Here is a 26737-nt window from a genome sequence, read left to right as displayed (position 1 = left end):
GACACTTCAGGGTTATTGGATGGTTATAATGTGGTGTCACTTCATTAGAAGTTGTGTTTTTGTTTTCCAAAATGCTCTTAACCTGCGTGTCGTATAAGAGAAGTCCTATGATATAGCTATAGCATAGGGTTTGCAAATGCTCGCAGCAAAACTATTATTTTAAGTAAGACTCTCTGTCTTTTTTTTAGGAATAGTTTTTATTCTAGCCAAGGAATAGCAGATGACAGCGGAGCCACAAGCTTTATGAAGCTGAACAGAAGTGCCAACAATATCGATCTCTATAAAAAACTCTACCACAGGTATTTAATTTGCTGATTTCTTTTTTTAAAAATTTGTTTTATTGAAGTATGGGTGATTTACAATGTTGTGTTCAATTCCACCAAACAGCAGAGTGATTCAGTCATACAAATATATGCATTCTTTTTCACATTCTTTTCCATGTGATGTATCACAAGATATTGAATATAGTTCCCCGTGGTATACAGTAGGACGTTGCTGTTTATATCCATCCTATATGTAACAGTTTGCATCTGCTAATCCTGAAATTCCAGACCATCTGCTTTTCCCTCCCCTTGGCAATCGCAAGTCTGTTTCTACGTCTGTGAGTCTGTCTGTTTCATAGGGAAATTCATTTGTTTCATATTTTAGATTCCACATATAAGTGATATCATATAGCATTTGTCTTTCTCTCTCTGGCTTACTTCACCTAGTAGGATCATTTCTAGGTCCATCCATGTTCCTGCAAAAGGAATTGTTTCTTTTCCTCTTATGGCTGAGTAGTATTCCACTGTGTATATGTACCTCATCTTCTTCATACGCTCATCGACACATGGATATTTAGGTTGCCTTCATGTCTTGACACTGTAAATAGTGCTGCACTGAACACTGGGATGCGTGTGTCCTTTTGAATTACAGTTTTGTCTGGGTATATGCCCAGAAGTGGGATTGCAGGATAACATGGCACTTTTATTTTTAGTCTTTTGAGGAATCTCAAAATTAATCAAACTATTCGCATGGACCACAGCCTTGCCTAACTCAACAAAACTATGAGGTGTGCCATGTAGGGCCATGATGCATGGGTCATGGTGGAGAGGTCTGACAGAATGTGGTCCACTGGAGAGGAGAATGGCAAACCATTTCAGTATTCTTGCCTTGAGAACCCCATGAACAGTATGAAAAGGCAACATGATAGGATACTGAAAGAGGAACTCCCCAGGTCAGTAGGTGCCCAATATGCTACTGGAGATCACTGGAGAAATAACTCCAGAAAGAATGAAGAGACAGAGTCAAAGCAAAAACAATGCCCAGCTGAGGATGTGACTGGTGATGGAAGTAAAGTCTGATGCTGTAAAGAACACTATTGCATAGGAACCTGGAATGTTAGGTACATGAGAGTGAACATCGACATTTTAGGATCAGTGAACTAAAGTGGACTGGAATGGGTGAATTTAACTCAGGTGACCACTACTGCAGGCAGGAATCCCTTAGAAGAAATGGAGTAGCCATCATGGTCAACAGAAGAGTCCAAAATGCAGTACTTGGATGCAATCTCAAAAAGGACAGAATGGTCTCTGTTCTTTTCCAAGGCAAACCATTCAATATCATAGTAATCCAAGTCTATGGCTCAACCAGTAAAACTGAAGTTGAATTGTTCTATGAAGACCTACAAGTCTTTCTAGAACTAACACCCAAAAAAGATGTCCATTTCATTATAGGGGACTGGAATGCAAAAGTAGGAAGTCAAGAAACTCCTGGAGTAACAGGCAAATTTGGCCTTGGAATATGAAGCAGGGCAAAGGCTAATAGAGTTTTGCCAAGAGAACACACTGGTCATAGCAAACACCCTCTTTGAACAACACAAGAGAAGATTCTACACATGGACATCACCAAATGGTCAATACCAAAATCAAATTGATCATATTCTTTGCAGTCAAAGATGGAGAAACTCTACACAGTCAGCAAAAACAAGACCAAGAGCTGACGGTGGCTCAGATCATGAACTCCTTATTGCCAAATTCAGACTTAAATTGAAGAAAATAGGGAAAACCACTAGGTCATTCAGGTATGACCTAAATCAAATCCTTTATGATTATACAGTGGAAGTGACAAACAGATTCAAGGGATTAGATCTGATAGACAGAGTGCCTGAAGAACTATGGACAGAGGTTTGTGACATTGTACAGGAGGCAGTGATCAGGACCATCCCCAAGAAAAAAAAAATGCAAAAAGGAAAAATGGTTGTCTGGAGAGGCCTCACAAATAGCTGAAAAAAGAAGAGAAGCTAAAGGCAAAGGAGAAAAGGAAAGATATACCCATTTGAATGCAGAGTTCCAAAAAATAGCAAGGAGAGATAAGAAAGCCTTCCTCAGTGATCAATGCAAAGAAATAGAGGAAAACAATAGAATGGGAAAGACTAGAGATCTCTTCAAGAAAATTAGAGATACCAGGGGAATATTTCATGCAAAGATGGGCAGAATAAAGGACAGAAATGGTATGGACCGAACAGAAGCAGAGGAAATTAAGAAGAGGCGGCAAGGATACACAGAAGAACTATACAGAAAAGATCTTCATGACCCAGATGACTGCAATGGTGTGATCACCCAGGCAGACATCCTGGAAAGTGAATTCAAGTGGGCCTTAGGAAACATCACTACAAACAAAACTAGTGGAGGGGATGGAATTCCAGTTGAACTATTTCAAATCCTGGAAGATGATGCTGTGATAGTGCCACACTCAATATGTCAGCGAGTTTGGAAAACTCAGCAGTGGCCACAGGACTGGAAAAGGTCAGTTTTCATTCCAATCCCAAAGAAAGGCAATGCCAAAGAATGTTCAAACTATCACACAATTGCACTCATCTCGCAGGCTAGCAAAGTAATGCTCAAAATTCTCCAAGCCAGGCTTTAACAATACGTGAATCGTGAACTTGCAGATGTTCAAGCTGAAAAGGCAGAGGAACTAGAAATCAAATTGCCAACATCCGTTGGCTCATCAAAAAAGCAAGAGAGTTCCAGAAAACCATCTACTTCTGCTTTATTGACTATGCCAAAACCTTTGACTGTGTGGATCACAACAAACTGTGGAAAATTCTGAAAGAGATGGGAATGCCAGACCACCTGACCTGCCTCTTGAGAAACCTGTATGCAGGTCAAGAAGCAACAGTTAGAACTGGACATGGAACAACAGACTAGTTCCAAATAGGGAAAGGAGTGCGTCAAGGCTGTATATTGTCACCCTGCTTATTTAACTTATATGCAGACTCCATCACGCAAAATGTCAGGCTGGATGAAGCACAAGATGGAATCAGGATTGCTGGGAGAAATATCAATAACCTCAGATATGCAGATGACACCATCCTTATGGCAGAAAGTGAAGAAGAACTAAAGAGCCTCTTGATGAAAGTGAAAGAGGAGAGTGAAAATTTGGATTAAAACTCAATATTCAGAAAACTAAGATCATGGCATCTGGTCTTATCATTTCATGGCAAATAGATGGTTTAACAGTGAGAGGCTTCATTTCTTTGGGCTCCAAAATCACTGCAGATGGTGAGTGCAGCCATGAAATTAAAAGATGCTTGCTCCTTGGAAGAAAATCTATGACCAACCTAGACAGCATATTAAAAAGGAGAGACATTACTTTGCCAACAAAGGTCTGTCTAGTCAAAGCTATGGTTTTTCTAGTAGTCATGTATGGATGTGTGAGTTGGACTATAAAGAAAGCTGAGTGCTGAAGAATTGATGCTTTTGAACTGTGGTGTTGGAGAAGACTCTTGAGAGTCCCTTGGACTGCAAGGAGATCCAACCAGTCCATTCTAAAGGAAATCAGTCCTGAATATTCATTGGAAGGACTGATGCTGAAGCTGAAACTTCAATAATTTGGCCACCTGATGGGAAGAACTGACTCACTGGAAGAGACCCTGATGCTGGGAAAGATTGAGGACAGGAGGAGAAGGGGACAACAGAGGATGAAATGATTGGATGGCATCACTGACTCGATGGACATGAGTTTGAGCAAGCTCAGGAGTTTGTGATGGACAGGGAAGCCTGGCGTGCTGCAGGCCATGGAATCACAAAGCGTCAAACACGACTAAGCGACTGAACTAAATTGAAATGAGGAATCTCCTCACTGTCCTCCATAGTGGCTGCACCAACTTACATTCCCCCTGACAGTGTAGGAAGGTTCCCTTTTCTCCACAGCCTGTCCAGCATTTGTTATTTGGAGACTTTTTAATCATGGCCCTTCTGACCAGTGTGAAGTGATACCTCGTTGTTGTTTTGATTTGCGTTTCTCTAATAATTAGTGATGTTGAACATCTTTTCATGGGTGCATTGGGCATGGTTGTTTCTTTTTTCCTTTCAAAAACTGCAAATGAGTAGGGGATGTCTGGGAGAATCACCGTTAGCGTTTGATTTCTCTCTTGCTGATGAGAGTTTGAGTTCCTCACAGGGAGGAGACTGGACTCTAAGTAGGACCCGTCACTGAGCAGCTCTGGGTTCATTCTAGGGAGGCGTTCGTGCTAAGTTTCTTCAGTCATTTTTGACTCTTTGTAGCCCACAAGGCTCCTCTGCCTATGGGATTCTCTAGGCAAGAATACTGGAGTGGGTTGCTGTTTCCTCCCCCATGGAATCTTCTTGACCCAGGGATCAAACCCACAGCTCCTGCATTGCCGGCAAGTTCTTTACCATCAGCGCCACCTTGGGAAGCAGCTGTGGTCTACTGGCCACCTGTGTGTGCCATCTGCCCTCCGGGGTACTGGGTAACATTACAGAATGAAGATTCCTCTTTCCCGATTTTCTTCTCTGCAGACACTAGCGATGCATCTTAGTGTGTGTCAGGGTGTGTGTCTAGGGGTCCAGAAGAATGTCTCATGATCCCCACTGGGGTGACCAACTCATCCTGGTTTTCGCAGGACCCTGCTGGTTTCACACTGGAAACTCTGCTTCCCAGAGGTCCTCTCAGCCCAGGCAGTGGGGAAGGTTGGTCCCCCAGCCCCAGCCATGGAGTCAGAGGATGCTGGGGGGTGGGGGGGCTGGCAGCTAGCGGCTACTCCAGTACGCCAGTGTTTTCTGTACCTGGAGGCCAACTTGCAGTGCTGGGAAGGTCGCAGTGTGTCCAGTGGGTGGACGTGAACCTGAGTTGGTGCCACGGGTTGATCGTTTGACTAGTTAGGAGGGTGGGGGAGAGGGCTAGGCTTAAGCTACTCAGTTTGTGTTGCATATGTTTAAAATGTTTGCAGTCTTCCTAGAATCATTCATGCTGGTGTTACTTAGTTACTAAGTCCTGTCTGACTCTTTCACAACCACATGGACTGTAGCCCTCCAGTCTCCTCTGTCCATGGAATTTTCCAGGGAAGAATACTGGAGAGGGTTTCCACGCCCTCCTCCAAGGGGATCTTCTCTGCCCAAGGACCAAACCTGGGTCTCCCGCATTGCAGGCAGATTCTTTACCACTGAGCCTCCAGGGAGTATAGAATACTGTTATCCAAATGGAAAGACACATAGCATACAGCTTCCTCAGCTCCCAGTTCCCCATCGCTCACCCAAACCATGCCATCCCCTCCCTGCTGGCCAGGTGCCAGGTGCTGTGTTTAGGGAAAGAAGGACAAGTCAAGCTTCCCCCTCCTTTTCTGTGAGTGGGTTTGTGTTCCTGGTGGCCCAGGGGGCTGCCTTCTGCCCGGGGCACCTGAGCCTGGCCGTCCCCAATAATGTGACAGGCTGAACCTAGGAGGAAGGGTGCCCATGGCCAGGTGTGGCCATCAAAACAGCGGGCCGTGGTTTGCCCCCCTGAGAAGCTGAACACAGCTGCCTGAGCTCTTTGTAAATATCGTCTCCTTGTCTTGCTCCGTTTCTTGGAACCAGGGCTGAGTAAGGGAGGGAAGGCTGCCGCCTTGTGGTAACTCAAGGCTTCACACTTTGGAGGAAAGAAGAGGCACATGGTACCCGCATGCTCGTCAGGGGGCTGGGAGGACTTCTTTCCTGCTTGCTTTCAGACGTAGCACTTTGATACTTGAACCTCGGGCTCCTGGTAGGGCTCGTCTGAGCGATCGCTTCGTGCCCTGAGGTTGCGTGTTTCTTCAGTCGCTTAGTCGTGTCTGACTCTTTTGACCGCACGGACTGCAGCACGCCAGGCTTCCCTGTCTTTCCCCATCTCTCAGAGTTTGCTCAAACTCATGTCCATTGAGTTGGTGATGCCATCCAACCATCTCGTTCTCTGTTGCCCCCTTCTCCTCCTGCCTTCAGTCCTTCCCAGAGTCAGGGTTTGATAGCTGCACAGTGCGCCTCCACACAGGGAGAATGATCTGACGATCCTTAGAAAGCATCCGCTCTTAATGGAAGCATGTCTCCTCTTGGCATCTCGTGCCACCCAGCCAGAGGCCACCAGGGCACACCTTGTCTTGAAACCATGGGGGTCTTAGTGGGAGGGTGTTAGAAGGAACTTATAATGGGATGTGGGCTTGTACTGAGTCATTTGGGGAAGGTTCCAGGAAGCTAGGTTTGGCCATGGATTGGATGCTGTCCAGAAATGAGGGTGATTCTATAGTTGGTACCTCAATGCTTTTTTGTCAGAAGGTGGGTTTGCATGAAGCCAGGCTACTGCTGGGATTGGCAAAGAAGCGCAGTCACTCATGCCAGCCAGCAGAGGGGGCTGTTTGTCACTGTGAGGTTTGGACCAGGTTCATGGGATGAATTACTACCTGGAATCGAGAATGCAGGAAGAAATACCAACAACCTCAGATATGCAGATGATATGACTCTAATGGCAGAAAGTGAAGAGGAACTAAAGGGCCTCTTGATGAGGGTGAAAGAGGAGAGTGAAAAAGCTGGCTTAAAAGTCAACATTTAAAAAACGAAGATCATGGCATCTGGTCCCATCACTTTATGGCAAACAGATGGGGAAAAACTAGAAACAATGATAGATTTTATTTCCTTGGGGTCTAAAATCACTATGGATGGTGACTGCAGCCTTGAAATTCAAAGACGCTTGCTTGTTTGAAGAAAAGCTATGACCAATCTAGATAGCATATTAAAAAGCAGAGGCATCATTTTGCTGACAAAGGTCCATATAGTCAAAGTCATGGTTTTTCCAGTAGTCATGTACAGATATGAGAGCTGGACCATAAAGAAGGCTGAGTGCCAACGAATTGATGCTTTTGAATTGTGGCACTGGACAGCAATATCAAACCAGTCAGTCCTAAAGGAAATCAACTCTGCATATTCACTGGAAGGACTGATGCTGAAGCTGCAATACTTTGGCCAGCTGATGCAAAAAGCCAACTCGTTGGAAAAGACTCATCAGAGGAGAGATTGAGGGCAGGAGGAGAAGGAGTGACAGAGGATGAGATAGCTGGATGGCATCATCAACACAAAGGACATGAGTCTGGGCAAACTCCAGGAGATAGTGAAGGACAGGGAAGCCTGGCATGCTGTAGTCCATGGAGTCACAGAGTCGGATGTGACTGAGTGACTGAACAACAACCTGGGATTGTGTGACGGGTGTGCCTGTGTCCTGCTCTGCCATGTAACACTGATCTGGCCCCACACGAACTGATTATGTTCCAAAGAACCTCGCCAGCTTCAAGCACCTGGGTGTCAGCACCGATTTCCTTCTCAGCGTGTCAGGAGGGCATTCAGTACATAGCATTTTTCAGGTCTACTAAATCTTTCTACTTTTCCATTCACTCCATTAATTTTTGAGAGTTTGATATTGAAATTCCAATGAAAAATCTTCATCTACTTAAAAATAATTGTAGTATATAGTGAAATGATATGTAACTGTTCTGTATTTTCCAAATCTGCAGTAAATGTGTTATACTTCCATAATTTAAAAAATAAAAAAGGAAAGAAAAAAAAAAAGGAGCACTGCCAGCTTCAAATACCTGGGCATCAATGCTGCTTCTCTTTTCAACATGTTGGAGAAAATTCAGTGTACAATGCATTGGTTAGTTCTTTTTCATCTGTAACCTGGAATGTTTGCCTCCCAAGGAGTAACTCTTCTTCTGTTCCCAGGCAAATGGTTGTATAGTTTTCTGTGCAGTTCATATAAAGCAGTTACAAGAAGCTGGAAGTTTACAAAAGTCTTCCTTACAAAATTAAAGGATGATTTTAAACTCCAAGAAAAAAAATAACAGCTGATATGATGTGTGTTTTGACTTGACACGATTGAATGACTAACACACACACACACACAATGTGTGATTATCTTCACAACTACCTTTGGTACTATTATTAGCCCATTCTGTTGATGGGGAAATCGAGGCACAGAGAGGTTAAGTGCCTTGCCCAAGGTCACACAGCTTGGATTTTAACCTTCCAGTTTGACTTGGTGTCTACTCTTTACTACTGTCCCCCTATGTATTTACTTTCTCTATTCATGTCTTCAATTGCAAACTCTTCTATATCTAAAGAGGCAGGGAGTGAGAACATTGGAAGAAAATATTTATTTCCAAGTATTTTGAGAATCCAGTGTCTTGATTGTTATAGTGACCAGAATTTCCCCCTCTTCTTTTGCAGCGATGTCTGTTCTTCAAAAACAGTGGTTTCTTTACGCTGTATAGGTAAGTGGTTCTTGGTTTTCTGTTTTGTGTTTCTAAAATGGGATACATTTTGGTATTCCATTTGATACCAAAATCAAATAGTATCAAATTTGATACCTTACTGAAATGTATCCCAGTGTGTCTTTGGGGGACTTGGAGATAGAAGGTGGAATTATGCATCAGGACATGCCCAGCACCTTGCCCAAGAGTTCCCGTTCTTGAATCTGGATAACTTTAGATACCTACTGCTTTGGTCCAAGAACCAGCTGTCCCCTGAGGACAGACAAGCTCCAGAGATGGACAGGCCCTCTCTGTGGTGTCCACATTGTGGGGCTGGAGACCCATGGGTGTCCCCATTCCAGCGTTTGGACTACTTATAGTTTCCAACCTTTTTGGGCTTCCCTGGTGGCTCAGACAGTAAAGAATCTTCCTGCACTGCGGAAGATCTGAGCTCAGTCCCTCTGTCAGGAAGATCCCTTGGAGAAGGAAATGGCAACCCACTCCAATATTCTTGCCTGGAAAATTCCATGAACAGAGGAACCTGATGGGCTACAATCCATGGAGTCGCAAAGAGTTAGACATGACTGAGCAACTAACACTTTCACATTTTCCAAACCTTTTATGGGTATGGAGGATACTGTCCCTGAATTCATTTCTCTGGTATGGCCCCATCCTCTTCCCGTATGGGTCCTGGGCCTGAAGCTTGGATTCCCAGTTTGAACAGGTGAAGCAGGCAGTCGTTCCAGGGTGAACACCATTCCCCAGTGGTCCTGGCAGTAACTTCCCACACAGGTTGGTTCAAGCTTCTTTAGGTACCAGGAGAGCGTGGTGCCTGCCCTGCCCTCCTGCCCACACTGTCCACCTTGTGATGGTTTGAGAGCAGTGCATAGGAGAAAAGCCCTCTTTAGCTTTGTTCAGGAATCTTGGGGTCTCTGAGCATTCAAGGGGGTCCCAGGGCCTTTGTTATCTGCCCTGCTATACGGGTATCTGGGAGATGCTGATGGAATCACACAAGTGCCAAGCAACAGGTGGCATCCAGGGCTATCAGAAGTGGTGCTTCCTGGGGGTGGCTGCGGGGGTGGGGTGGGGGTGGTTGCTGGAGGAGTATCCTCTTGCCCCCCACCCCAGCCAAAAGAGACCAGGCAGCATTTTCTAAAGTCATAGCCCAAAGAAACAGGAACAAGAGGAGATAATGGTCACCCTGCAGCCAGGCCGGAACCTTGGGATGGGAACTGTCTGGGCACACAATGTGGCAGGTGTCCGGGGGAGGCAGGAAGGTGGGGCGGCAGGGGCGTAGTGGGATTGGGTGGGGGCGGCCCTGCTTTGCTCACTGGCCGGCTGCACTGTGCTTGTCACTCTCAGAATGCGGGGTCTCCGTGAAGACGAGCCGCCAGAGCCGGATCGTGGGGGGATCGAATGCTTACTCGGGCGAATGGCCCTGGCAGGTTAGCCTGCACGTGCAGGGCATCCACGTCTGCGGGGGCTCCATCATCACCCCGGAGTGGATCGTGACAGCCGCGCACTGTGTAGAGGAGTAAGTCTCGAGGAGGTGGGGCCTGAGAAAGGGGGCGTGGCCTGAGGGAAGGGGCGGAACCAGAGGAGTAGGGGGCGGAGCCTGGGCTTCTGCGGTGGCTCTGCCGGAGGCCTTGAGCAAAGTCCGTGACTCCCGCAGGCTCCGGTTTCCCTGGGGACAGGTGGGGCTTCTGAGGGCGCCTCCCTGGCTTCACAGGGAGGGTCAGATGACTTGTGAAGCACGTGAAACTGTGGCCAACACATCCCATAGCGTGTGTCCATCGCTTTGAGTCAGCACAGGGATGCAGTGTAAGGCTGGGGTGATGCTATGATCAGGACGAATTCCAGTCCACAGTCTTCTCAGCTCGGTCCTATCCTTCCTGAGGCCGCTGCCCTCTCGACAGGTTTGGGCTCCCTGGGTGCTCGTCCCCAGAGAGACACTCAGAGAATCTTGGAGACACTCACACCTCAGGCTGTCCTGCCGGAAGGTTCTCTGTGATCCATTAAGCAGCCTGGGCCCCAGAGTTGCTCATACAGATGGGTGGGGAGGGGTGAGGGTGGCCATCACTTATAGTGTTAGCTTTTGTAGAAGATACTGTTCTTCCTCCTTTTTTCTTAAACAAAGAATTTTTTTGGTCACATGGATGTTTTGAAAAACCCTCACTCATGGTAGCTGTTTGTCATGTTTAGAGTGAGGCTGGGCCTGACTTGGCTGTTCCCTGACTGATTAGCCTCAGACAGTTCACCCCAGGTGTCTGACAGAAGTGTCTGCACCTGTAAGTCAGGTGTGCTGTTTCGAGGGTTGTTTTGAAGGTTGAAGGAAGGAGTGTGTATAACTGAGAAGTGTCCATCCACAGGATTCCATGGGCTCTAAGACTTGGGATTTTCTTGGAAGGGAAGCACCCAAAAGAAGGTAGTGCCTGAGTGGTTATTAGACTCAGAGTCTACTCCCCGGTACACATTTATTAAGCACCTACTGTGTGCCAGGAGATGTTCTAGTATATAAAGATAAGTAAGACCCAGTCATGCTGGAAATGGGGTTTCAAACCTCAGGGAGACATTTAGATTCAAGAATAAGTGTTGTTGGCCTTCCCAGTTGGCGCTAGTGGTAAAGAACCTGCCTGCTGATGCAGGAAATGTAAGAGACATGGGTTTGATCCCTGGGTCAGGAAGATCCCCTGGAGGAGGGCAGGGCAGCCCACTCCAGTATGCTTGCCTGGAAAATTCCATGAACAGAGGAGCATTGCAGGCTATAGTCTATAGGGTCACAAAGAGTCAGACATGACTGAAGCAGCTTAGCACACACGCATAAGTGTTCTTGGAATTGCGAGGGTTTGCAGGCTGGTACAGAAATACGGGAGGAAAATGATTCACTAATGAAGTAAAGGAGAGAGGTCTGGGAGGGTGCGGCTGTGTAAGATGGAGAGAAGAGCCTGAGACCATTCTGGTGTGGCTTCTGACAAGTCATGCCACCTCGGGGGCTGATGACTTTTGAGAACTGTGGAATGCGTGTTGTGTGTCTGCCATCCTTACATGCTGAGCGGTGTTCCTCTCTGTCTTCCAGACCTCTTAACAATCCCAAGATATGGGCGGCCTTTGCGGGAATCTTGAAACAATCTTACATGTTCTATGGAAGTGGATACCGAGTAGCAAAAGTGATTTCCCACCCAAATTATGATTCCAAGACCAAGAACAATGACATCGCTCTAATGAAGCTGCAGACGCCTCTGACTTTCAACGGTGTGTACCTGTGTTTCAGCAGCCCAGGGTGTGTGAACAGTTTGGACCAAATCTTAAGAGGCTGATTGGAAATGAAACTGCTGTGAAGACTGGATGGAGGAAATGTGCATTGAGCTATCGTGTGCGGGGCTGGGGGAGGGGATGACTGCTAGAAGAGGGTTTAGCAGAGACTGAGCCGCCCCCAAGTGTGCCTGTGGCCACCGAGTGATGCGACCACCACGTTTTTCCTCCACCACACAGTGACAGCTTAGCACACATGCACGTCTACAAAAGTCATTTCATAATCAGGGTCTGGTCAGTGGCAGTTGACACTGCCTTTGTTATAATACACTGATCATTTACCTTCCTCATCATCAGTTTAGTCAGTAGTTGATACGGCCCTGCCGTGCCCAGTGTCAACTGTCTGCATCACAGGACTGTTGACTGTTGACCTTCAGTTTTCCCAAACCCTAACTTCCAGAGATGAACTTCTCGTCTCTTAGAAAAAGGGTCCTGGCAGGGGGAGGAAGAGGATGCTAGGCACATTGGAATCTAGACATCTCCTTGGGCCACAGGCTGGTGGTCCCAGGCCCGGTGCATGCACGTGGGAAGGTCCAGGTGGAGACCATCACCCGGGGCCTTCAGTTAGACCAGACCCGCTCATGGCGTTTTCTTCTCATGAAACAGACAAAGTGAAGCCAGTGTGTCTGCCCAATCCAGGCATGATGCTAGAGCCAACTCAGTCCTGCTGGATTTCCGGGTGGGGGGCCACCTACGAGAAAGGTGAGTCTCCCGGCACAGGGTCGGCAGGCCCCATGAGTCAGAGCATGGGTTCAGAAGCAGGAGATCTAGGTTTTGATCCTGCTTCTACCACTGAGTGATTGGATGATTTTGGGGTGACTCACCCTGGCTATTTGCCTCAGTTTCTCTACATGTTAGATGGGAAAATCCTACCTGCCCTACCTACCACAGTACCCTGATTAAGGTCAAATGCAAAGACTTCCCTGGTGGTCCAATGGTTAAAACTACACTTTCCAGTTCCGGGGGTGTGGGTTCAATCCCTCGTCAGGTAGCTAAGATCCCACATGCCTCGTGGTCAAAAAACCAAGCTATAAAGCAGAAACAATACTGTAACAAATTCAATAGAGACTTTTAAAAAAGTGATCCACATCAAAAAATTAATTAAAAAAACAAATCAAATGGAACAGTGAGTGGAAACTGTGTTTTGGAGTGTAGAGGCCACCTAAACAGGAGAGGCACATGGCCCACCATGTTCAAGTCACATAGTCATTAACGGGCTGCCTGGAAGTCTGCCAGCCTTTGATGCTGAGGATAACGGTCTCGGTGAGGATGGGCCTGTGTGACTGGCTGCAAGTCATCAAAGCCTAGTTCTCCTGGCATGACCACACAGAGGGGAAGAGGCTCTAGACTCTCCTGACGGAGGCTGGCCTTGCTGCCTTCAGTTATAATTTGGTTTCATCTTTGATAACCTTTTTCAAATGAAGAGATCCAGGCTGTTTCCTTATATGGAGCATTGGACGTGCTTCAGTTCAGTTCAGTCGCTCAGTCCTGTCCAACTCTTTGCAACCCCATGGACTGCAGCACACCAGGCTTCCGTGTCCATCACCAATTCCCAGGGTTTGCTCAAACTCACGTCCATTGAGTCGGTGATGCCATCCAACATCTCATCTTCTGTCATCCCCTTTTCCTCCTGCCCTCAATCTTTCCCGGGATCAGGGTCTTTTCTAAGAAGTCAATTCTTAACATCAGGTGGCCAAACTATTGGAGCTTCAGGTTCAGTATCAGTCCTTCCAATGAATATTCAGCACTGATTTCCTTTAGAATTGACTGGTTTGATTGACTCTCAAGAGTCTTCTCCAATACCACTGTTCAAAAGCATCAGTTCTTCCATGCTCAGATTTCTTTATAGTCCAATTATCACATCCATACACGACTACTGGAAAAACCATATCTTTAACTAGATGGACCTTTGTTGGCAAAGTAATGTCTCTGCTTTTTAATATGCTATCTAGTGTGGTCATAGCATTTCTCCCAAAGAGCAAGCATCTTTTAATTTCATGGCTGCATTCACCATCTGCAGTGATTTTGGAGCCCCCCAAAATAGACTCTCACTGTTTCCATTGTTTCTCCACCTGTTTGCCATGAAGTGATGGGACTGGATGCCATGATCTTAGTTTTCTGAATGTTGAGATTTAAGCCAACTTTTCCACTCTCCTTTTTCACTTTCCTCAAGAGGCTCTTTAGTTTTTCTTCACTTTCTGCCATGAGAGTGGTGTCATCTGCATAGCTGAGGTTTTTTGATATTTCTCCCGGCAATCTTGATTCCAGCTTGTGCTTCTTCCAGCCCAGCATTTCACATGATGTACTCTGCATATAAGTTAAATAAGCAGGGTGACAATACACAGCCTTGCCTTTTTTGATTTGTAACCAGTCTGTTGTTCCATGTCCAGTTCTTACTGTTTCTTCTTGACTTGCGTACAGATTTCTCAGGAGGCAGGTAAAGTGGTTTGGTATTCCCATCTCTTTAAGAATTTTCTGCACTTTGTCGTGATTCATACAGCCAAAGGCTTTGGAGTAGTCAATAAAGCAGAAGTAGATGTTTTTCTGGAACTCTCTTGCTTTTTCAATGATCCAAAGAAGGTTGGTAATTTGATCTCTGGTTCCTTTGCCTTTTCTAAATCCAACTTGAACATCTGCAGTTTCATAGTGCATGCACTGTTTAAGCTTGGCTTGGAGAATTTTGAGCATTACTTTGCTAGTGTGTGAGATGAGTGCAATTGTATGATAGTTTGAACATTCTTTGGCATTGCCCTTCTTTGGTATTGGAATGAAAACTGACCTTTTCCAGTGCTGTGGCCACTGCTGAGTGTGTGGATGTGGTTCGTGGTTCAGACAGTTCATCTCAGTCGCTCAGTCATATCCTACTCTTTGCGACCCCATGAACCGCAGCACGCCAGGCCTCCCTGTTCATCACCATCTCCCGGAGTTCACTCAGACTCATGTCCATCCAGTCCGTGACGCCATCCAGCCATCTCATCCTTGGTCGTCCTCTTCTCCTCCTGCCCCCAATCCCTCTCAGCATCAGAGTCTTTTCCAATGAGTCAACTCTTCCCATGAGGTGGCCAAAGTACTGGAGTTTCAGCTTTAGCATCATTCCTTCCAAAGAAATCCCAGGGTTGATCTCCTTCAGAATGGACTGGTTGGATCTCCTTGCAGTCCAAGGGAATCTCAAGAGTCTTCTCCAACACCACAGTTCAAAAGCGTCAATTCTTCAGTGCTCAGCCTTCTTCACAGTCCAACTCTCACATCCATACATGACCACAGGAAAAACCATAGCCTTGACTAGACGGACCTTAGTCGGCCAAGTAATGTCTCTGCTTTTGAATATGCTATCTAGGTTGGTCATAACTTTCCTTCCAAGGAGTAAGTGTCTTTTAATTTCATGGCTGCAGTCACCATATGTAGTGATTTTGGAGCCCAAAAAAATAAAGACTGACACTGTTTCCACTATTTCCCCATCTATTTCCCATGAAGTGATGGGACCGGATGCCATGATCTTCGTTTTCTGAATGTTGACCTTTAAGCCAACTTTTTCACTCTCCTCTTTCACTTTCATCAAGAGGCTTTTTACCTCCTCTTCACTTTCTGCAATAAGGGTGGTGTCATCTGCGTATCTGAGGTTATTGATATTTCTCCCAGCAATCTTGATTCCAGCTTGTGTTTCTTCCAGTCCAGCGTTTCTCATGATGTACTCTGCATAGAAGTTAAATAAGCAGGGTGACAATATACAGCCTTGACGGACTCCTTTTCCTATTTGGAACCAGTCTGTTGTTCCATGTCCAGTTCTAACTGTTGCTTCCTGACCTGCATACAGATTTCTCAAGAGGCAGGTTAGGTGGTCTGGTATTTCCATCTCTTGCAGAATTTTCCACAGTTTATTGTGATCCACACAGTCAAAGGCTTTGGCATAGTCAATAAAGCAGAAATAGATGTTTTTCTGGAACTCTATTGCTTTTTCCATGATCCAGCAGATGTTGGCAATTTGATCTCTGGTTCCTCTGCCTTTTCTAAAACCAGCTTGAACATCAGGGAGTTCACGGTTCAAGTATTGCTGAAGCCTGGCTTGGAGAATTTTGAGCATTACTTTACTAGCATGTGAGATGAGTGCAATTGTGTGGTAGTCTGAGCATTCTTTGGCATTGCCTTTCTTTGGGATTGGAATGAAAACTGACCTTTTCCAGTCTTGTGGCCACTGCTGAGTTTTCCAAATTTGCTGGCATATTGAGTGCAGCACTTTCACAGCATCATCTTTCAGGATTTGAAATAGCTCAACTGGAATTCCATCACCTCCACTAGCTTTGTTCATAGTGATGCTTTCTAAGGCCCACTTGACTTCACTTTCCAAGATGTCTGGCTCTAGATGACTGATCACATTATCATGATTATCTGGGTCGTGAAGATCTTTTCTGTACAGTTCTTCCATGTATTCTTGCTACCTCTTCTTAATATCTTTTGCTTCTGTTAGGTCCATACCATTTCTGTCCTTTATTGAGCCCATCTTTGCATGAAATGTTCCCTTGGTATCTCTAATTTTCTTGAAGAGGATCTCTAGTCTTTCCCATTCTGTTGTTTTCCTCTATTTCTTTGCATTGATTGCTGAAGAAGGTTTTCTTATCTCTTCTTGCTATTCTTTGGAACTCTGCGTTCAGATGTTTATATCTTTCCTTTTCTCCTTTGCTTTTTGCCTCTCTTCTTTTCACAGCTATTTGTAAGGCCTCCCCAGACAGCCATTTTTCTTTTTTGCATTTCTTTTCCATGGGGATGGTCTTGATCCCTGTTTCCTGTACAATGTCATGAACCTCATTCCATAGTTCATCAGGCACTCTATCTATCAGATCTAGGCCCTTAAATCTATTTCTCACTTCCACTGTATAATCATAAGGGATTTGATTTAGGTCATACCTGAATGGTCTAGCAGTTTTCCCTGCTTTATTCAATTTAAGTCTGAATTTGGTATAAGGAGTTCATGATCTGAGCCACAGTCAGCTCCTGGTCTTGTTTTTGTTGACTGTATAGAGCTTCTCCATCTTTGGCTACAAAGAATATAATCATTCTGATTTCAGTGTTGATCATCTGGTGATGTCCATGTGTAGAGTCTTCTCTTGTGTTGTTGAAAGAGGGTGTTTGCTATGACCAGTGCATTTTCTTGGCAAAACTCTATTAGTCTTTGCCCTGCTTCATTCCACATTCCAAGGCCAAATTTGCCTGTTACCCCAGGTGTTTCTTGACTTCCTACTTATGCATTCCAGTCCCCTAAAATGAAAAGGACATCTTTTTTGGGTGTTAGTTCTAAAAGGTCTTGTAGGTCTTCATAAAACTGTTTAACTTCAGCTTCTCCAGCGTTACTGGTTGGGGCATAGACTTGGATAACTGTGATATTGAATGGTTTGCCTTGGAGACGAACAGAGATCATTCTGTCATTTTTGAGATTGCATCCAAGTACTGCATTTCGGACTCTTTTGTTGACCATGATGGCTACTCCATTTCTTCTGAGGGATTCCTGCCTGCTGTAGTAGATATAATGGTCATCTGAGTTAAATTCACCCATTCCAGTCCATTTTAGTTCACTGATTCCTAGAATGTCGATGTTCACCCTTGCCATCTCTTGTTTGACCACTTCCAATTTGCCTTGATTCATGGACCTGACATTCCAGGTTCCTATGCAATATTGCTCTTTATAGCATCGGATCTTGCTTCTATCACCAGTCACATCCACAACTGGGTATTGTTTTTGCTTTGGCTCCATCCCTTCATTCTTTCTGGAGTTATTTCTCCACTGATCTCCAGTAGCATATTGGGCACCTAATGACCTGGGGAGTTCCTCTTTTGGTATTCTATCATTTTGCCTTTTCATACTGTTCATGGGGTTCTCAAGGCAAGAATACTGAAGTGGCTTGCAATTCCCTTCTCCAGTGGACCACGCTCTGTCAGACCTCTCCGCCATGACCCACCCATCTTGGGTTGCCCCACAGGCATGGCTTGGTTTCATTGAGTTAAGACAAGGCTGTGGTCCTAGTGTGATTAGATTAACTAGTTTTCTGTGAGTATGGTTTCAGTGTGTCTGCCCTCTGATGCCCTCTTGCAACACCTACCATCTTACTTGGGTTTCTCTTACCTTGGGTGTGGGGTATCTCTTCACGGCTACTCCAGCAAAGCACAGCCGCTGCTCCTTACCTTGGATGAGGGGTATCTCTTTACTGTCACCGTTCCTGACCTTCAACGTGGTTAGTGGTACATTTATATTAATATATTGTTTACATCCTTCCAGAAGTATTTAGGGCACGCCTACAAGGAATTCTTTAAAGCAGGGGTCTCAAACCCCAGGCCATGGACTGGTGCTAGTCAGTGATCTGTTAGGAACCAGGCCACACAGGAGGAGGTGAGCGGTGGGTGAGCAAGCAAAGCTTCATTGTATTTATAGCTGCTCCCTGTTGCTTTCACCACCACATTATCACAATGTTCTAATAATAGAAACAAAGTGCACAATAAATGTAATGCACTTGAATCATCCTGAAACCATCCCCACCACCTCCCTGGTCCATGGAAAAACTATCTTCTGGGAAACTGGTCCTTGGTGCCAGGAAGGCTGGGGACCACTGATTTAAAGCAAGGTGAATAGTACATGGGTGGAACGACTTAGAGAAAGAAGGGAGAGATGGCAGCTGGGCTGAGTATCTTGGCATCTGGACTAGAGAAGCTCCTGGGTTGATCCTTCCAGCTGTGAGCAAGTTTCCCCAGCAGCCAAGACCGAAGGAAAAGTCAGCCATGATCTGTGGGACACCTTCCAAGGGCTGGGAGAGCAATAGTGCGGAAACTAAAACAAAACCTCTGCCTGCAGAAGCTTCACATTCTCCTATGGGCGCTAGGGGACAGATTGTGCTCAGATAGGAAATGAGAAACTAGGTGCCTTCAAACAGTGGAGGCTTGTCACAGTGAGGGGTGGTCAGGGAGGGCTTCTCGGAAGAGGGGACATTTGAGCTGAAATCAGCATGACAAGAATGTCTTAGGAACAGAAGGACCAGTGTGGCCAGGGCATGATGAACCAGGGGTGAGGTGGCAGTCTGGAGTCAGGTTGCATAGGGCATTGTAGGCTATGATGATAGCACTGGCTTCTAATCCAAGTGGGCCAGGGAGCTGCTAAGGAGTGACATGGTTGGACGGCTAAGTAGGGACTCACAGAAAATGTGACAGCATGGTGAGGAGACCACTGCCACATCCTGCGAGACAAGAAGGAGGCCAGACCAGGGAGGTGGGGGTAGGGGTAGGGGCAGAGCCACCAAATCTGCTGATGGATGGAGTGTCACAGGAGAGTGAGCAGTCTCGGGGGGCCTGCTTCGTGCTCGTGATCTGAGCCCCATGGTGGGGCGTGGGGCCACTTCCCGAGTTGAGGAGGATCAAGGGGCCTGGCTTAGGGCGGAGGAGCACTCTGGGAGAGGCTCTGCTCCAGCCCCCAAGCCCACAGAGCCTAGAAAACCTCTGTGTAGCAGGTGGGTGATGGAGACAGCACAGACCTGCAAGTGATTGGAGGTCTCCACATGCAGGGAGCGAGGGCAGGCAGTCAGGAGTGGAGCATCGCGTGGGGTTGAGAAAGGTTAGGGTGCTTGAGGTGGAAACACAGGAGCTCCTGGTGTCACCCTGGGAACTGTCCAGAGAAGAGACAGCAATGGAGGAGAAGTGATCCCAGGGAACTGCTGGGGTCCAGCCCCTGTGGATCCAGGGTAATTCGAAGGGGAGACGGAGTAGGCATCCTAGGAAAAAACTTATTTAATTACAGATATAGAGAGAGATTAGAAACGGATAGCGTAGTAGGAAAATTAGTGGAGAAAAGGAGGCTGAATAACTTGGTTTATGTGGAATACCAGTCACCATCTACGTAGGCCACAGGCATCTTTCCGTTCTCCCAAAGGAGAGGAGGCACTGAGGCCTTCCCGGTCTGATCTTAGAAGCCCAGGCAAAATTAGCAGGCTTGGTGAGTACCCACGTACCAGATGGGAATTCAGCCAGAAGGGGAAAGAAAGACATGGGGGAATCAGTCTTTCCAGAAACTGATCCGTTTTTCTTTATTTTTAGGTTTGCTTATATACCTTTGTTAAACATAGGGATGAATACAGAGTCATGTGGGGGTCAGCAGACCTGACCCTTGTCAAAATCAGGTGCTTCATATAAAATTATACAAAGGTCTTAGGGGTTTTACATCATCTTCTGGCCATGAGGCCTGCTGACATTTTATGATCCTTCCTGATAACGGTCAGTCAACCAGAAACTTATTTTTTCCAGGGGTGATTTTTTTTTAAACTAAGCGCCACCCTCCAAATAAAGTTGCATTCCTACAGGGTGAGGGTGTAGTGGGTTATAATCAAGAAAGGAATTTACTTAGCCTAAGGTTTAACATGATTAATCTTAACGGTTAATACTTATTTTTCCTATATGCTAGTTATATTCATTATAAGGGCAGGGAATATGGAGATTTAGCAGCAAATATTGGCTCAACAAATAAAAACCCTTCACCAGTATTCCCCTTAGGATCTATTTAGTCTTAAGATAGTGATAAAGTTACATTTTTACATAGCAAGGACACAGTGATTTATAACAAAGTACAGGGATCTATAACAAAAGAGAAAATTCATTAACTCAAAAAGTCTAGTATTGCTAACATCAAAACTACTATATTTCCTTTTCTATATTCCAAATACATTGATTAATATATTCCCAGGTGCCTAAGGATATGGAGGCCTGGCGGCAATCATTGACTCAATAATGAGAAAAGCCCTATGCTAATTAAGACTTTCAAAATACTCTGAACTCTCTGTGCTGTTTATGGTTGAGAGGTAGTAAACAATCATGTGCGTAGTGGCAGGAGTATGGATAATCCTGTCACACAAGCTAGTTTACCAGCAGAGAGGTTTGACCTGAGACACCCTTGTCACACCCAGGGCAGGGAATTAGCAGTAATTATTGGCACAATAAATAAAAAACCCTTCCCCAATATAATTCCTAATCAACCCACTATACTATACTAATAATTTTCTAACTTTTCAAAAGAGTCTGTATATAGAAAGTTCAAAGCATCTCGTGCCTCTCACGGTTGGGAGGCTGTAAACAATCACATGTGGCTGGACGAACCTGGTCAGGCAGGCTAGAAAACCTTCAGAGGAGTTTGTAAGTAAAAACACTCTTGTCACGCCCAGGAATCTTTATTAACTGGAGCTGCAAGTTAACTCCTTCTCCGAGAGAAATGGTGATGGGGGAGGGCTCCCCATTAAGTCAGAGGTGTAGCTGAGAGCATAAAACAGACTCTGGTTTTGGGGGTAGATGCTCGGGAACAGGGGGTCTCCTGAGGCTCGATCTGCCTTTGCGTAATGCCGAGCCTCCTTCCTCATGACCTTCGCCAAGGGCGGAGTTCCTCACGCTGGCTCCCGGCAGGGAACCACGTGGCTGGGCAATGAGCAGGCGACTCTAGGACACAGCTGGAGCTTGGTCCACAGCCCAGAGGCAGGTAGTCCTCCCCAAAACACAATCTAGAGCTGCTTTAAACACACGCCTCAGCAGTTGAAAGGTACCTGGGTTCCGCAGGAGCCGGCTTGGGAGGAGTGGCGTGGCCATATGTCCACGTGTGAGGACAGGCTTCCTGTGAGAGCTATGCTGTCTTTCGTTGCAGGGAAGACCTCGGATGACCTGAACACGGCCAAGGTGCACCTCATTGAGCCCTGGAAGTGCAACAGCAAGTACATGTACGACAACCTCATCACGCCCGCCATGATCTGTGCAGGCTACCTGCGGGGCACCGTCGACTCCTGCCAGGTGATGACCAGCTGGGCCTTGCCCGGCTCCCACTGGGCCCATGAAGTGCATCCCTCCCCTACCTGGGACCCGGGGTTGGAGGAGACCCGGAAGACTCTCCCATCACCCTGCTGAGCCCTCATCCCACCTTCTTGCCCTCTGGCCTGTGTGGCTTGTGGACTGACTTCTGTTCTGTAACCTGCTGTGTCCCCCAGGGTGACAGTGGAGGTCCTCTGGTCACACTGAAGAGCAGTGTCTGGTGGCTGATCGGAGACACGAGCTGGGGGTCGGGCTGTGCCAAGGCGTACCGACCGGGAGTGTACGGGAACGTGACAGCGTTCACAGACTGGATCTATCGACAAATGAGGGTAACCTTTCCATCCTAATTGGCCCCCACTTCACTGTGTCAGAGCCCGGAGGTCTAGGAGGTGTGGTCCTGTGACAGGTGGCACGCCTCCCCGTATGCGTTTGGATGAAAACTTCTGGGGCCCAGCTTTGCAGGGTCCAGGGTTACCTGTGATGGGCTTGCTTCTGGCTCTGATAGCTCCATTCACCTACTCAGATGTCATTGCGTGAGACTCCTGGGGATGGGCAGAAAGCAGAGTGAGGCTGCCAGGCATGATTCGGGCCTATCCTTCTCTGGGCTGTGACAGGCACCCAGGGGAGCAGCTGGGGTCTCTGGTACAAGGAAAGGGCATGAGAAGGGAAAGATCCCAGGGGTTCCTGGCACCCCTGCTACCTCTGGCTTCTGGCCTGGTGCATGATACTCAGCGGGGCCCAGTCTTGGGTTCTGTCCAGATCCTGGGTGAGGATCGGATGTCTGTCCATCACAGGGGCCTTGGGACTGGGCAGTGCTCACAGATTTTGGCTCCTTCCAGGGCTAGGTTCCAGGTGAAAGTCCTGTCTCCCTCAAGTCTCTGAAGGTGCCCAGGTGCTAGGGCACTAGCCAAGGGCAGTGCCTGGTGAGGCATGGCCTGCATCTCTCCTGAGCCAAAACCTAAGACCTAACACTTTCAAGTGACTTGGAGCCCAGCCAGTCCCCACCCCGCAAAGGGCCAAGTTCTGGAAATTCATGACCCCCACTGTCCCACTGAGGACCTGCATGATGCAGGGAAGCTGGGAGGGGGTCCTGGGGGGACTGGGGGGGAGGTGAGGCAGGCCATGGGGTGACTGTCCCTCCAGGATGAGAGAGCAAACAGTTACCGTGTGTCTAGGCAATGCTGGTGGCTCAGCAGCGGGAAGTGGAGGGGGTGCGGCTGGATGACAACAGAAGAGGTGGGGTAGAAAGCAGGACTACATAGACCGTGGATGACTTCCAGTGGCTAAGGTCATGCTTGGTTGGCCCAGAGATGCCTGTGTCCCAGCGGTGCTGAGTCATTGGACACCCCACATCCTAGCCCCTCCTGTCCCTGGGCCTTTGCACAAACCATTCTCCTCCATTGTCAGTCTAACCCAACCTTCATGCTGTAGGAAAAGAATATCCCTTTGTCTTATTTTTTTAAATAACTTATTTATTTAATTCTTGGCTGTGCTGGGTCTTCATTGCTGCACAGACATTCTCTCATCGTGGTGAGCGGGGGTTACTCTCTCGTGGTGTGAGCACGAGAGAGCTTCTCATTGCAGTGGCTTCTCTTATAGGGGGGTTTCCCTGTGGTAACGAACCTGCCCACCAGTGCAGGGAGACGTAAGAGACTTGAGTTCGATCCCTGGGTTGGAAAGGAGGAGGGCACATCAACCCACTGCAGTATTCTTGCCTGGAGAATCCCATGGACAGAGGAGCCTGGTGGGCTTCGGTCCATGAGGTCACAAAGAATCCAGCATGACTAAAGCAACGTAGCGTGCACTCTTGTTGTGGAGCACAGGCTCTGGGGCACAGGCTCTAGCTCCCAGGCTCAGAAGCTGTGGTACATGGGCTTAATTGCCCCGAAGCACATGGCATCTTCCTGGATCAGGGATAGTACCTGCGTCTCCCGTGTTGGCAAGTGGACTCTTTACCACTGAGCCACCAGGGAAGCCCTCCCTGTCAGTGTAGGGGAAAAATAATTTTCTACCTTTGTTTGTCTTAAGAAAGTAACATCGTTTCTTTTTCCTTTTTGAACAGGCAAACAGCTAATCTGTACGGCCTGGGTCCTTGACAACGTTCCACAAGAAAAAGAAGGGGCTGATTTTGAATCCCTATGCTTTACGTATTTTTTGAAGTGATTCCAGGTCCTTTTGTTCGATCATGATCCTGTATGTCTTGGCCCTTTCCACAGTTCTGTGCAGACCCCGTGGCTCCCCTACCCCCGGGCCCACCCTTCCAGACCCCCCTTGTCTGACCGGGGAGGCTGGTTGGATGTGGACGGCAGAGCCAGTGCAGAGCAAGGGGACGGGGTCTGCCCCGCGGGGACCTCCCCTCTGAGCCCCACTCCAGGGACCCTTCTTGGATGCAGAGGGGGCTGGCGACTTCTCAGCTGCTGGACGGCTTGAGAAAGGAAGGGGAAAAACCTGGCAGAACCTGCAGGGGCCAGCCTCTGGGGCCACTGCCGGTGAGGCCACTTGGGGTAGCCCCAGGGCCTGTCTCCCCACGAGGAAATTTGATGAACATTCTTGAGTGCCTTCTTAGCAGCCCAGAGTGCTGGCTGGAGATAAAGGGACCAGCTCTTCATGGGTGATGACTTGATAGCCACTTGAAAGGGGGACCCAAACCTTTTTCTTTCGCGGGGTGTGTAGACAGAGCCCTGGGAACATATGTGATCACCCCCAGCATTGGTGGGGGCCCCCCCACCCAGGGAGACCCGCCTTACTCTCCAGTCTCTCCCTAGTCTCCCTTGAAGATGGTGCAATGCCCTGGGCCCCCACTGAGGTCCTCACCCCGAGTGGGTGCCTGCTGACTCTCTTAAAGCCTGCTAATCATTCACCTGGAAATCGAGCTCACCCAGGGAAATCAGGGATACTAATTAAAGAAACACTGTTTTCTGTAAAGCGTCTACCTGTTACTACCTCAGTCAGTGCCCATGAAAGCGGGCCGTAGTCCTACTCTTAGCTTTAAATTACTGCTGCCTTTGCTTGTGTGAGCAGTGGCTAACTTGAGCTGTTTCACAAAGTGACTGCTCCCAGTTTAATGTTCTGTAAATGTTGTCCTGAAGCACAGCGTCTGGGCTTGTGAGAAAGGAGAGAGGGGTGTGTGTGGGCCTCCCCCCGGTCCCTTCCAACCACTCCTCCAGTTCCCCTGCAGGGGAGAGTCTGGCTTCAGTGACCCAGTGTGAAGCGTAAACACGGGTGCTGTGAGGTCCTGCCTCCTCTCCGACACACTGGTTTCGCAGACCGACTTGAGTGATTCTGCACTAGGACTTGACCTTGGAGTGGAAGTCAGGACGAGCATCCCAGCAGGATGCTCGGGCGGCAGCATCCCCAGGAGCCATCCTGACCTGCCTGCTCCCGAGTCAGATTTTTAAAAGCGTCGTCATGGTGACAAGCATTCCTTCTTTAGTCCTTCTTTTAATTTATGTGACCACTGTTTGTTTTCTGTTTTGTATCTTTTTTAAAATGTAAAATTGAATTGTGAAAAACTGTACAAATAAATTATGCATTTTTTTTTTTTCCAAACATGTGGCAAGCAGAACCAGTCTGCATTTCTGCACTGGGCCTTGATGTCAGGGCAGCCGCTGCATGGTGGGTTGGCAGGGAGTGAGGTCAGGTGTGCTGGGGCAGATGTGGTCTTCTGGCTGCCCTGCTGGCCTCCACAGCTTGTCCTGTAGGACAGCACAGTGAAAGTGGGAAAGTGTTAATTGTTCAGTCTTGTCCAACTCTTTGTGACCCCATGGACTGTAGCCTGCCAAGCTCCTCTGTCCATGGGATTCTCCAGGCAAGAATATTGGGGTGGGTAACCGTTCCCTTCTCCAGAGGATCTTCCCAACCCAGGGACTGAATCCAGGTCTCCTGTATTCCTGGCAGATTTTTTACCATCTGAGCCACCAGGGAAGGCAGCAGTCCCCAACTTTTTGGCACCAGGGACCAGTTTCATAGAAGACAATTTTCTCATGAGCTGGGATGGTTCAGATGGAGTGATGGGAAGCAGCCAATGAAGTTTCCCATCGGCGCTCACCTCCTGCTGTGTAGCCTGGACCAGTACTGATTCTAGGGGCTGGGGACTGCTGCTATAGGAGGTAACCAAGCTCCTTAAGGAGCATCACCTGTACCTCCCATTTCTCCCAGATATGGACCCTGAGACCCAACTCCCTTCTAGAACTCTGCCCAGTGACCCCAGAGTCCTCAGATTCTGTCTTCTCAAACTTGAGTGTAGCATCTCCTCCCCTAAAATTCCTGTGAGCTCATGGCAGCAGAGCTGCTTCCTTAACACGTGTCTCAGCCCCCGGAATTGTGACCACAGGTAGGAGAGAGAGAGAGGGTAAATGTTTTCCTCCCTGGAAGAGAAATCCATTCATGTTCTTCAAATAGCCCAAATCTGGCAGGTCCCAATGTGTTACAGATGATTGGAGAGAACTGTCTGCGTTATGTCAGTTTGTGTTAAAATTACGGTGAAAGTTGTAATAAAAAAGTAAAGAAAACACATATTTTGTTAGATAATATTTTTTAAAGATTTTTTTGTTTTGTTTTTGATGTGGGCCATCTTTAAAATCTTTTATGCTACAACTCCAATACTTTCGCCACCTGATGCTAAGAGCTGACTTGTTGGAAAAGACCCTGATGCTGGGAAGGATTGAAGGCAGGAGGAGAAGGGGAGGGCAGGAGGAGAAGGGGATGACAGAGGACGAGATGAGATGGTTGGATGGCATCACCAACTCAGTGGACATGAGTCGGATCACTCTGGGAGACGGTGAAGGACAGGGAGGCCTGGTGTGCTGCAGTCCGTGGGGTCGCAAAGAGTCAGACATGACTTAGGTATTGAACAACAATAGCAAAAGGGGCCAAGTAGGGGCAGGCGCCTGCCAGCCAGCAGTCTTTGTCACCTGGTCGTCATAGAACTTTGTTTACTGTATGTTTGCTTAAGGACACCTTATTGGTAGATACTGTCAATTCATTAACATTGAACTCATGGCCAGCAACCCCATAACTGATTCCTAAAGGACGCTTCTCTAGCAAACATGTTTTGTCTGGAGGGTACAGCCA

At 47.3% G+C, this 26737-nt stretch overlaps 1 protein-coding gene across 1 annotated transcript in view; it reads left to right on the top strand.

Moving 5' to 3' along the window:
• The window catches only part of TMPRSS2 (transmembrane serine protease 2), a 48933-nt gene extending 24324 nt beyond the window's left edge, over positions 1-24609 (top strand). Inside the window, exons 7-14 of the mRNA XM_068972461.1 lie at positions 189-299; positions 8511-8554; positions 9896-10067; positions 11610-11785; positions 12452-12547; positions 21504-21646; positions 21841-21993; positions 23727-24609. Coding sequence (XP_068828562.1) covers positions 189-299; positions 8511-8554; positions 9896-10067; positions 11610-11785; positions 12452-12547; positions 21504-21646; positions 21841-21993; positions 23727-23738 — 907 coding nt within the window. The 3' untranslated portion in view covers positions 23739-24609. The remainder of the gene's footprint in view (positions 1-188; positions 300-8510; positions 8555-9895; positions 10068-11609; positions 11786-12451; positions 12548-21503; positions 21647-21840; positions 21994-23726) is intronic.
• The last annotated feature ends 2128 nt before the right edge of the window (positions 24610-26737 follow it).

Source organism: Capricornis sumatraensis, chromosome 1 (assembly GCF_032405125.1).
Source record: "Capricornis sumatraensis isolate serow.1 chromosome 1, serow.2, whole genome shotgun sequence".
NCBI classification, from domain to species: Eukaryota; Metazoa; Chordata; class Mammalia; order Artiodactyla; family Bovidae; genus Capricornis; species Capricornis sumatraensis.
The sequence above is the reverse complement of the archived record's forward strand: the minus strand, read 5'-3'. Positions and strand labels throughout refer to the sequence as shown.